Source organism: Carex rostrata, chromosome 16 (assembly GCF_964058835.1).
Source record: "Carex rostrata chromosome 16, lpCarRost1.2, whole genome shotgun sequence".
Taxonomy (NCBI): domain Eukaryota; kingdom Viridiplantae; phylum Streptophyta; class Magnoliopsida; order Poales; family Cyperaceae; genus Carex; species Carex rostrata.
Window position 1 is genome coordinate 8,926,513 of NC_135933.1, and position 12,735 is coordinate 8,939,247.

General features: G+C 36.1%; 2 protein-coding genes across 4 annotated transcripts; both read right to left on the reverse strand.

Moving 5' to 3' along the window:
* Positions 1-490: 490 nt before the first annotated feature.
* Positions 491-4,752, reverse strand: LOC144567018 (uncharacterized). 2 transcript variants are annotated; one of them, XM_078317041.1, is made up of 4 exons: positions 4,349-4,603; positions 3,770-4,134; positions 2,820-2,906; positions 491-1,741 (listed from the first exon to the last, which is right to left on the reverse strand). In XM_078317041.1, the coding sequence occupies exons 2-4, from the start codon at positions 4,073-4,075 to the stop codon at positions 791-793; spliced, it is 1,344 nt and encodes a 447-aa protein (XP_078173167.1). In that variant the 5' UTR covers positions 4,076-4,134; positions 4,349-4,603; the 3' UTR covers positions 491-790. The 2 variants fall into 2 exon arrangements, with proteins under 2 accessions (XP_078173167.1, XP_078173166.1); XM_078317040.1 differs by having other exon boundaries at positions 3,770-4,752.
* Positions 4,753-5,705: 953 nt separating this feature from the next.
* On the reverse strand, positions 5,706-12,673 carry PRP39 (Tetratricopeptide repeat (TPR)-like superfamily protein). 2 transcript variants are annotated; one of them, XM_078317032.1, is made up of 14 exons: positions 12,478-12,673; positions 11,822-12,127; positions 11,559-11,665; positions 10,452-10,681; positions 9,844-10,011; positions 9,388-9,748; positions 8,800-8,943; positions 8,345-8,497; positions 8,144-8,260; positions 7,785-7,865; positions 7,527-7,679; positions 7,015-7,386; positions 6,427-6,537; positions 5,706-6,185 (listed from the first exon to the last, which is right to left on the reverse strand). In XM_078317032.1, the coding sequence occupies exons 2-14, from the start codon at positions 12,108-12,110 to the stop codon at positions 6,072-6,074; spliced, it is 2,400 nt and encodes a 799-aa protein (XP_078173158.1). In that variant the 5' UTR covers positions 12,111-12,127; positions 12,478-12,673; the 3' UTR covers positions 5,706-6,071. The 2 variants fall into 2 exon arrangements, with proteins under 2 accessions (XP_078173158.1, XP_078173159.1); XM_078317033.1 differs by lacking the exon at positions 12,478-12,673 and having other exon boundaries at positions 10,460-10,681; positions 11,822-11,877.
* Between the last annotated feature and the right edge of the window lie 62 nt (positions 12,674-12,735).

Consider the following 12,735-nt stretch of genomic DNA (forward strand, 5'->3'; position numbering starts at 1 on the left):
ATCTACAATGATAAAACTTGGCAATTTATATTTAGAACGAATGCAACTTAGATGCTTTATTGTTATTTGTTTGATGATAGTTTTATTATAGGGTACGATTATTTGACGATCTTGACAAATATTTTACAAATAAATTCAAATAACATTTAAAGTCAGAAGGTTGGTCAAACAAATAAATTTTATGTTAAGTATGGTCTGATAATGCATTAAAGAAAGTTAATTTTTTTAGTATTGAAAGTTTAAGTCACTTGGTATATAATAAAACATATTCAAAAGTTCATTACTTTTACTAATGTTGACATAATTCAAAATTTTATTGAAGATTGTAAAAGTTGTCAAAATAAATAAATACTAAAGAATACCTCAATTTTATTTTGTTACTCACAATTTATTGCATAATATATCAGATCATAGAACAGTGGCTTCTCAAACAAACCCAACTAGTTTGCCCAACTCCATTTCCAAGTTCCAACACATTAACAGGATCCTCTACGGTAGATATATACGTAACGTATGTATAAAAATAATGCAACATAACTGAGAAAACAACACACTAGTATTGTGCTAATTCTCCCTGATCTGTATCAAGTATAAACTAAAAATTAGGTAGTAAGTTAAACTAGCATAACATTTGCTAGATAGCAAATAAGCAAAAGAACAACCCACCTAAGTAACTTTTAAATACACGATCAACTTACCTACATAAATTATACCATAACCTACAAAAGCTGTACATCAGCACCATATTCCCTACAACCAACTTATCCAAGGCTATGCCGCTATGCGACACTTACTGACTAAATTCCTGCATGTCGATCCAATTTTCATCAAACCCAAACAAAGGAGATGAAACAACTGCATCAAATGCATCCTGCACATTAGCATGTAAATTTCCTGAAATACCATTTGCAATCAAATTTGCTGTATTCTGCTCCATTGTTGAATCTATCAATTGTGTACGTGCGGGCATGTTCCCAGTTTGTGTACCACCTATGGTACCAGACTGTGCTGGTATAGAAGTGTCAATAGGCTGTTGTACTACAGAGGAATTGGCAGAATAGTCAGGTACACCTAGTTCAGAAGCCACACTAGCTAATATATCCTGCCAGCTTTTTGAGGTTACATCAGTATGACCCATTTGAGTTTGTGGCAGTGGTACATTCATGCTTGTGGGAATTTGCATGGATGCGCTTGATTGGCTTTGGGTCCTCTGCAGCGCATTATTTTGAACTGCATTCAGACTTCTTAGTAATGATTCATTAGACGTCGAATGAGATTGGTTCAAAATGGGGCCGGGTTGAGTTTGGTGCATATTCAAAACCCGATGGCAAGGTTGCCCAGTCCGCTTAAACGTATCTCTTGAGTAGACATGCATAGAGTTGGATCGGGCGAGTTGATGGGACCTGTATGGAAGGTACGGGCCGGATCTGTGGCCATGCATTGAGCCGGTAGTAATAGGACCAATAGTGGTTGATCTACGGGGCGGGATTTGAATTGAAGTTGGCCGAGAAACCTGATTCATGTTTGGTGCATATGATTTTTGAGGCACGGGGCGCCAAGGAGGCATGACACATGGCATGACATTTTGGAAAGTGGTTTTATGTAGAGACGGTGCTTTGTTGGAGTCCCTCAGTTTTTTCCACACGGGGATTTTATCTGTGGCATGGCAGTGGCTATCAAAATCGATCGAATTTACCCAAAATGTGCATGGAGCTGGCGCGTCACATACATAGCAATGACACTGCATTCATTAAAGACCTTATTATAACACAATCAGTCCATCTTAGTGATGAAAACTGAGAAATTTACCATACCCTGTGTTCACGCCTAATTTGAAATGTCTGATTTTGAGTCTAAGATGGTAATACTGTGCTGTATTGCATGCATCACAATAGATTATTTGAAAACTTATGTGTAATCATAAATAGGTTTTCAACATCCTAATAATATTGAATTGGTGTGACTGGACATCCTTACATGAATTACTAGGAGCAATTCTTTTTTTAAGTAAAAAAAAAAAGGAAGGAAGTGCTGCTTTCCAGCATTTCTTCCAGTTACAAAACTAGTATTGATGCCATAGTGCTGGACTGCTGGTGAAGCTTATTATTATTTACATATCAGACGTAGGAATAAGAGAGGGTGAGACCCAAAATTCAAATGCCTATAATAACCTTTTCTTTTATATTAACCATATTGCTAAGTTTTAGCTTAAATTTAAACAAGAATTAGGTATAGGAAGGTTTAAATTCTCTTTGATGTTGTTCAAATTTGGCAACTGGCTAACTGCTATTACAAATTCCAGATACACTTGGAGAATGACTTAATGGCCTAATCAGTCAACAAATATCAATAAGGACAGTGACCTAAGGACTCTAAAGAAAACTTGACCAATAAAACTCTAAGAAAACTTAACTAATAAAATCATTTGTTAAGTCAACAAATATTAATAATGGCTATTACAAATTCCCAAAACTCTAAGAAAACTTGACTAATAAAATTATTTGCCAAGTCGATTCATATTGATATGAATGTTTTTGATTCGAAATGAACACAGTGACCTAAGGAAAAAAACAAAGACAATAACACATAAGAGTTGATTGAGACTGATAGACTCTAATTAGGTGACCTCAGGTGCAATTAACTCATAAAAGCCCAACTTTGAAAGAATACACATTTGAACAAAAAAAAAATTTGTTGAAAATGTGATTTAACTGGTACCCAACTCTATTGGTTCTGTAACACAGTTCAGACATGTTCGACAATAGTGGAAAGGTACCCAGATCAAGCAATGTTATGATAAGTCACCATAATATACTCACCATTTTACAATATTTGTCATGAGAAGTACTGTTGAACGGGAAGTTAGCACAGAGATGTCGTGGATGAGGGAAATCCCGGCAAGCTACCTGCATGATAATCAATTAATCAGGAAAAAGAGGATGAGAAATCAATTAATTTTCAATGACCTTGTTATTGCAAAATAAAAATAAAAAACATGTAATTACAGCCCAATTATCTCTATCAAGCATGAATAACAAATCATGAAAAATTCATATACAATGAAAGTCATGAACGGTATTCCTAGATATGAAGTGGGAAGCAATAATTTTCAAAAAATAATTGCGGTTAGATACACAGTTTACTACTAGTGTCAGTTTAAAGTAGTATAACAGAAATCCATGACCTTTTTTATTGTAATAAACAATAAAACAAAACGATATTAGATTGAAAAATACTAAAGATGAATTATGCTTCAAACTTCAATCTTCTGTCACTGCACATAAATTAGACGCTATAAGCAAGGTTTTATAGAATACAAGACAAACAAATGATGAAGTCACTTGAGTGAGGCTATGGTACTATGCATAGCGCAGATCAGTCAGTACTTTGGCTTCATGTCTTTGTTTTCAAAGTTCAAATGGTCAATCGGAACTGCTCAAAATGATTTTCATATGAAAATATACTTGGTGACTAAATTTTACATTATTTTGAGTTTTTTTTTCAATTTTTTTAGATAGGTATAAGATCACTAATTTTGAATGGTTCAGAAATCAAGTGATTTTCTACATATCTAAAAAATAGTAAAAATATTCTGAATATAAAATTTGATCTCCATGTACATTGTCACATAAAAATCATGTTGAGCAGTTCGGCTCAACTGTTTAGACTTTGAAAACGAAGATATCAAGTAATTACAGACCAGTTTGCACTATGCGTAGTTCCATAGCCTCACTCAAGTCAATTGGCAAAAAAATAAGAATTCCAATACCTCTCCCTTTGATCCGACTATCTCTATTTCATCTGAATCATCAACCTTATCACCACTAACAGCCACAACTGACTTATCAGGATCAGAATCGAGCACTAGACAGTCGTCGTCGTCGTCATCATCATCACCACCACCACCACCACCCTTCTTTTCATAAATTAGATCATCATCATCACTGACAGACAGTCTTGTGGGGACCGCAGTCTTCTTCGGTCCCACCACCGGTGGAGTTGACAGCTCATCCATGATAATTAGATCATCAAACCATTCTAATGCGTCACCCGACCCGTTTAAATGCTTCTTCATGAAGGAATTATTATTACTGTTGTTAGCATCTTCTTCTTCGGAGCTTATATCGACAACATCTGAATATGAACCCATCATAATTTTCAATAGATTCAAAACTAAGAAAGAAAGGAATCAGGAGGCTACGAATTTAGCGATTTCCCCAAAACCTCCGCTGATAAAATTTAGAACCCTAAAGTAATTTGTGGCTTTGTTGGAGAGATTAAGAGAAGATAGAAAGACACGATTTATTGATGATTAAAAAAACTAAATTAAGAGATGATACTAGAAAACCTGCTACGCAAAGCGATCGAAGTCGTGAAGATGAAATCTTGGAGATGAATCTTTCGATGAAAAATATCAAATCGGAAAAAGGGGCAAAGCGTTCTGCGAACTTGCGATTTTGCTCAAATAGGTCTCAAATTACACCAACGAAAAAGGAGAAAAAGGAAAAACAAAGGACCATATACAGAAAATTGGAAAATTAGGGCAAAATACGACGGCGTGATGTTTCGCACCGCCTACGAAGGATAACCTAATTTAGTAAATGCGAAATCACAAATAGGATCCTTACAAGAAAAAGAAAAAAAAAAAAAAAAAAAAAGGAAAAGGAAGGGGGAACTGCCCTTGCATTTTTCTTCCCTAGAGTGGAACAACTGCAGTTTCCCAATGTCTGAAAAGGTTTTCCACTGTTGTAGTCCTTTTATATCTCAAAAAGACTTCCAAATTATCGTCCATATATCATCCGTCCGAAGCTATATTGTGTCCCAACAAGGCAACAACCCAAGAATATAATTAATACATCATATATCCCTAAAAATTATGAAATATCAGATACAGTACCAAAGTATATTAATTTTCAAAAGATGCAAAAGAAGAAGCGGAGCCTGAGCCGGGTTTGATGTTTCGTTCATCTAAGAGGCAAGGAAGAAAAACTAGGGATGAATTAATCGGATTGGACCAGGTTTGCATGTGGATATTAGAGCCTGAGCCCGGTCAAAACTTTGATTATTAAAATGATCACATATTAATAAAATGGATAAAGGATTAAAGGTTCCATACAAATATCTCATAATATTAAAATGATCAAATATTGACTAATCAAGGACTAATCAAAAGTTAAATAATATGCACAGTTATAAATATTTATTTTTCATGCTTCGGTGTTGTTGTTGATGATGATAATAGTAATAGTAATCATAACAACAATAACAACACTAAATTAATATACTAGATCTTTTGTACAGAGTACCACTTTAATAATAATAAGTGCCAAAGTACGTTACCAAAAGGCCCCAAAAAAAGTTAACAATTTTGATGGAGGCAAGTGTTCTGATCTATTTCCCTCAAAACAAAAAAAAGTGTTCTGATCTATTAGTCCGAGAGCCAGACGTCTACTTGCGAACCACTCGCAGGTCTTCTTGCAAGATTAATTTTAAGAGGGAACAGAATACAGCATATTAAAATAATAATTTACTGTCGGCAGAGAAGTTCCGACTAAAGGCTACATCTGTGCCTCGTTTCAAAATTTACAGATATTAACTTGTGTCGGTGTCAGAGAAACTAGGCTCCATGTCCATGTACATATCAAGCGTCTTCTTTTCAAAATGATCGACATTAATCAGTAATGTGTAACGAATAAGCAGTATCATGCAAACAAAATTTCAAATTTGTTTCCTTTAGATAATAATGCACTACTTCCTCACTAAATCCAGTCACCACGACTACTCAATATCAGAATTCAATACCATCCATCTCGCATACAATTTATAGCACACTCTAATTAAATTTAGTCTTAGAAAAAACGAGAAACATTATCGTCAGAATGGTACACGAGCCTAAACTACATAACCTACCACCTAAATGATAAAACATACATTGTACCACCTGCTAACACCAGGATACAGCAAAAATTTGCACATACCACTAAGAGCCCTGCCGGTTTTATTCCTCTGAAATCTCAGGCATACATAGTGGCCATGAAGTTCACCCTTCTCTATTATACCTAGTTTGTAAATTAGTAGTAGGTGCCATAATATTGCTGCTGAGTAGTTGTTGCAGGTTGTGGTGGCACGGAAGTAGCAGCAGTTGGGGCAGCCACTGGCTGAACAACAGTTTGTGGTGGGTAAGCCTATGAAAATCAAATGAAACAAATGTAAATATATGAGTTGATAATAAATTTAAAACTTTTCCACAAGGAGACCAAGTCTAATATGACCTCAAATGATATCTGTAATTCCTTATGACTTTAGCTCTTAACTTGTAACATGTTTTTTTAAGTTTAACACGGCTTCATTGAATTTTAGGATCAGCTTCATTGCCAGGTGAGAACTCAGAAAAACAGCAGTTTTAAGAATTAAAATAAGGATTACCTGAGGATATGTAGTAGGATAAGCACCATAAGCAGTGCCAGCCTGAGGAGTTGACTGAGGTGCTTGTACCTGACCATAAGCAGCGTAGCCTCCATATGCAGCATAACCAGCCTTAAGGTGCATAAAATATGAAGTTCACATATGAACAAGAGTGCAGTATGATAGAATATTCTCACAGACAACAAACAGTATTTGCAGAGAAATAAATATAGCTAGTTAACTAGCAGTTAAGACATCACATTTGAAAAGTAAATTCAAATAATTTTCCTATTATTGTAAAATACTCGCGACTTAGGTTTGTTGGATAAAGAGGAAATTAGTTGTAATGGAGATAAACATCACGCCTCAAGTAAAAAAGATCAAAGAAAGATCACATATTAATAAAGGTTATACATACCCCATCCTGAAAATTTCTAGCAACCTGGCACAAACATCACACAAGTCATACCCACCAAGTACAACGGTCAAGAAAAAACCACATATATTAAGCTTGATGATTTTGCCACATGTTCTACATTTTTCAAATTTCTGTGCTCGCAAAACCTCATCAAAAGGTTCATATATAAACTTGTTCAAATGCAAGGGTACCTGTGCAGAATATGGAGGAGCCCAGGCTGCTGCAGGAGCTGCGGCAGTAGCAGCAGGAGTGGCGACAGGGTTAAGGGCAGGTGCAGCGGTAGGGGCAGGAGCAGGAGCCGCAACTTGAGGAGGAGTTTTTTGTGCATAAGCAGCCGGCCACTGAGTTGTGGCCCCAGCCTGAGGATTCGAATAGGTGCCCACGAGTGACTGAGCCTGGACCTGAGTCTGTTCGATTTTTGAAACCTTGGCTCTGTCTGACAAGAGGGAATCATCAGCACTCCGCTTCCGTGTAAGGAGGACACTCCGCTGGCGTGAAAAGAGTATCATGTGCCTGTTGTTGGCCTTTTTGATCAACTCGTTATCCCCAAACATATCCAAAAACTGCAGTTTGATCAATAATCAGCTGATGATTGGATTAAGATGGGCTAAAACATCAGTATCAGAAGCAATTGTGTTCGTGTGAATCTCTCCTCTTTACTAAAATCTATTGGGAAAAGCTTTCCAAAAAAAAAAATATATACCTCCAGAAATATGCACGATAACTCTTCTCTCTCACTTGAGCTGGCAACAGCAGAGGGGTTTTCTGGGTTCGGAGTGATAAACTTCTCTACCAGAGAATCTAGATACTTAATTCTCTTTGGCAATGGACCAATTGACTCAAGATGAAACATAGCCTGTGAGAAATGAAATTAGAGCATCAACAAAACTTAACAAAAAGTTACCAAAAAGAACATGAAACAAAAAAGAATGGACTCAAGAAGTAGATATTAGAGATATACCTCAAGAATATGCTTCGATAATGGCATTTTCTCAAGAGATTCTCCTAAAATTTCCCTAGCCTTCTCTACATCGCCAGCAACCTACCAGGAACAGAAAAAACAGTTTAAAAAGGGCAAGAGCTGAAGAGAAACTCATTACTTGATAAACATATAAAATGTACCATCCATGAAGAAAATCATGAATATGGGTTGGGATGCAATTATACAAATACATTTTTAAAATTAGTATGTCATCTACCAACCAAATGAGAATTTAGATTATCCCAACAGATGGGCCCTGACAATATTTGCAAGTGTAGATATCTGTTTGGCCTGCTAGTAACTTCTATGGATAAGCAAGGAGAAAGTAATTATCTTACTAAATGCAGGAAGCGAGAGTATTGAATAAGTAGCATGGGCAAAATCACACTTTGTTCCTTTTCCTGTTCAGTTGCAATTGTGTTTTGATAAACAGAAAAGGAAACCTCCTTTTCACCCTGGACAGAAAAAAAATTGCATCAGGAGATTTGTATTTATGGAAAATATCCATAGTGAATTGATAAATTGTTAAATAATAATACCAGTCTATACTCCATGTTTGCATGTCTCACAATGGCTTCAAGCAAGCCAGGCGATATATCAGAATAAAGAAGTTGATACTCTGCACGGGCTCCTTCTAGATCACCTGTCTGTTCCTTGAATCTGGCTGCAAATAAGTGAATTTCTGGTTGTTTCTGTTTATAAAAAGAACAAAATGCAGTTAGCAAGCCTAGACATCAAACAATTAGATAGAATGAATAGGTGGGATGTTATACTATAATATCACATCAGTTATTTATAGCAAGTACTAAGTAGGATTGAGTATATGTATTGATTGGTACCAATGAATCATAACCCACACTAAAATAGCTACTTTTAACACCCCAGATATAATTTACCATCTCAATAAAATACACAACAAGGTTCAATTAAGTCAAAAATACAGGTACGCATCTGGTAATGTTAACCCAAAAGAAAACGAAGAAAGAAAAATTACCTTGACAAAGACTTGTGTAGCACGGGCAAGAGCATTGTTAGCCAGTTCCAAGCTTCCAGTTGCATCCATATGATTAACATAACGCTTCCAGTACTCCGGATAGTTAGCACATGCAATTAAGCACCGCTCATACAATTTCAAAACCTGAAATGACCAACCACATCATCAGAATATGTAACAAATGTAAGGTGAAATAATACCAATTGGAAAAGGAATATGATATTTTCGAAAAGAATGTTCACACGAAGTACTTCATTAGCTGGGAGGCCCCCTCAATATCTTATAGATACATTGTTAATAGGGTAAGGATTAAGCAAACACAGACCTGCATGTATGAGATTAAAGTATTTAAGATTATGTAGTATTTTGAAAAGATTGAAAAATTCATCAACCCATAACATTCCACTGACAAATTAGAGTTTGGAGTACTTAGCCTCTGCGGAACCATACAAAGGGCCGATGCTCTACCACCAGTTAAGCAAGCTTCATAAGCATACAAAGGGAGCCAATACAACTGAACTGTGAGTTAATTAAAGAAATCAACCTGATTCTAGAAAATTAAATTTATAAAAAAGAAGACATGTTTACCTTGTTGAAATCATCTTCCTTCTCAATGAAGTCCAGGTAATTGTGCCAGTTGTCAAGCTCTGGGTCGTCAAGAGGCTTGACATGGAAGTAGGGCCTTCTGATACCCAATTCAAAAGCGATGATCTTAGATTCATACTCTTTGGCCTTCTTATACATCTCTTCCCTGATTGAAACATACTTCTCCAACTCTTCCGAATCCAAGGCTTCTTTAGCAGGATCATTCCCACTGTCATGCGGGGCCTCCCCATCAAAAACTTTCTCGTCAGTCCCGGTCTCTAAATTGGTGGATGATGATGTTGCAGCAGCCTCATCAGATGTCCTTAATTCCGACAAGGGATGACTTGCTGTTAACTCCTTGAAGCTGGAAATTTGAAGGTAAACAGCACAAAAAATATTTTATTAATAATTCCAGCAGTATCAATAATAACAAAGTACGAGAATGAAAATTTGTGTTACCAATTATAATAACGATCAAATTGTTGGATGGGATGCTCAAGTATCCTGGTATAAATAGTTGCAAGATTGCTCCAAGCCTGCTGCGACTCTTCATATCTAATATACTCATCCCATAATAAATCAGACCGGTAATCAGTGCCCACGTATGCCAAACCTCGATCAAAAAGCCTGAAATCAATGTAGTTCAAGAAAATTTGTTACGCTTGTAAAATCCCATAAATTTGTTTCCTAACTGGGCTTTAATTGAAGTACAATAACACCATGACACTACCAAATGCAGTGCATTTACCTTCAAGGATTACCATGACATGCTCTTCCAACCAGCATTTAATTACCAGTGAGCCGAATGTAGCCTCAAGACAGTCAAGGGAATGTAAAGTTGGTTCTTTTTCAAGAACAAATGACAAAAGTTGGTCAAGTTTTAGGGTTTTAGTCTACATTAAGTAAACTAAACAAGGGTAGGACTAATTTTATGTTATAATCCGTCTCATCAACCCTTCCTTCATGCTGACCTTGCATGTGAAAAGAGATTAGCAAGTCTATCTTCTGAAATAAAAGGACCATCTTATCTCGTGAAATCAAAAACAAGGGAAATTGAGTGAATTCACCTTCTTACAATATCTGGATCGTCATATGTCGAAATTGCGAACTGACAGTAATTGCCCCAAATTTCCACGGAATAGGTAACGGCCAAAACTGCTCTCTCATACACTTCCACAGTCTTTTCAACTCCATCAAGGCGTGCTTCATGGTCAGCATACTTCTTCCAATAGCCAAAACAGAGGGGGAACTCGGCCAAGAAGGCATCATAAACTTTACGTAATTTTATGATGTCAGTCTGCAATATACAAATACCAATAATTGTATGATGCCATGGAGGTAGGGCTGAAAACGGATCGGATACAAAGCGGATAGTGGTAAAACCATAACCATGTCCTCTTTTTTTCCGGAATACGGATCAGATATTTATTAAAAAAAAATTTAATATTATTAAAAAAATACCAAAGTTCATAATATTTATCTAATTATAATGATGAATAAAATAATTTTTTCCATAATATATATTAAAATATAAGGTATACATCTACTATTCGGATATGGATAATTGACATGTAAAAACCATATCAGTATCCGTATCAACACGGATATTCAGATATCGAATACCCATATCTAATTTTTCGAATACAGATAGGATATTATCCACTCCATTTTCACCCCTACATGGAGGTAAGTGAATCCCCAATTTCTTTTTGTATTACTAGATAAGCAACTTTTGTCCCTTCCGTAATTTATAATTTAGAAAACTAAACAGTTGCTAACATAAGAGAGGTAATGCCATTAAATAAATGAAAGCACATTAATTTTTTACACCTTCAAGTCCACTGAAAAGGTTATAATTTTTATTTGGAGGTAAATGTAGAAAATGATGCTATGCAAGACGATTGACAAGAGCACATTAATTTTTTACACCTTCAAGTAATGAAAAGGTAATAATTGTTATTGGAGGTAAATGTAGAAAATGATGCTAGGCAAGAGGATTGACAAGAGAACATTAATTTTTTACATATTCAACTCTACTGAAAAGATTATAATTTTTATTTGGAGGTAAATGTAGAAAATGAAATGGGATTGCTTCCCATTGGTTATACTAGTCTGCTGAAATCATTAACATTACAGCTTCTATGAAGAGAGAAGAGAAAGAGATATAACAATACCACAGCAACTCTCTCTGTTTCATCTATAAGTGAAGTCCAGGAATTGAAGTCCAAGCAATTCGCTCTAACCATATTCCATAGCCTTTCCTCTTCCACAGAATACACTCCTGCATGCACACATATACACAACAATCAAAATTCATAAAAACCACAATAACATGAATGTATGATATAGATCGTAAGGATCAAAGGTTGAAGGAAAGTGGCACAGATAAAAATATAATAAAACTGTATATTATCATAACAAGTTGAAATCTAAATACCTTCCAGATATTGCTGATTTTGTTGATCAATGGTCATGTTGCTGACACCATTTTGCAAAGCTCCATTTTCAGAAACCTGTGCAGATTGATAACCAGCAATTTCACCAGAATTTCCATTTACAGGGTTCTGATCAGACATGTAAGGTGCCACAGCAGCCATACTTACATCAGGATTGTCACTACCCGTCGATTGGTAGGCAACAGCTGCATCACTGCCAGGATTAGTGGGTTCGTCTTTAAGCTGCACGTCAGATGGATTTTCTATAGCAGCAGACTGGTTGCTTTCCATGTTTGCAGAAAAAAAACCTGACAGACCGAGTAAAAGAGCAGATATAAGAAAGTTAAAATATGAAATACTTCAAAGCAGCTCTTTTGGTATAATCTGGTAAACATGGCCTCAATTGTCATTTTGGTAATCAAATCAGCTCTTTTGACAATTCTTATCTCAGATACTGTAATCAATTTCAAGCAGAGATGCAGTGAAGACCGGCGGGGTGCCGAGAACCACCCCCCCCCCCCCCCCCCCAATATCGTTCGTTCGTCAAGTACCATTGTTTCGTTACTACAATGGCTTGATCCGATTATTGGCGATTTTTCAAACCCTAAACCCTAAAAATCATTTTGGGTGAAGAACCTAAGAATCGGAAGTGACTCACCTTATGCTCGAGTTACGTCGATTCTTGCTTCTAATTTGTTTGGGACTTCACTGATTTCTTCAGATTTGATTTCTTCTACCGACTCGAATTGTTGGAAGGAAGAGCCGCAAGAAGGATGTGATTGATTGATCGGATAAACTATTTGGGGATAGCGTGAAGTAGTTTCGTTAATTAAAGGAGGAAGATGGTATGTTGTAGGGTGAGATCCGACGGCTACTAAATTTATTATAGTTGGGCCGGGTGTTAAAGCCTTCTTTT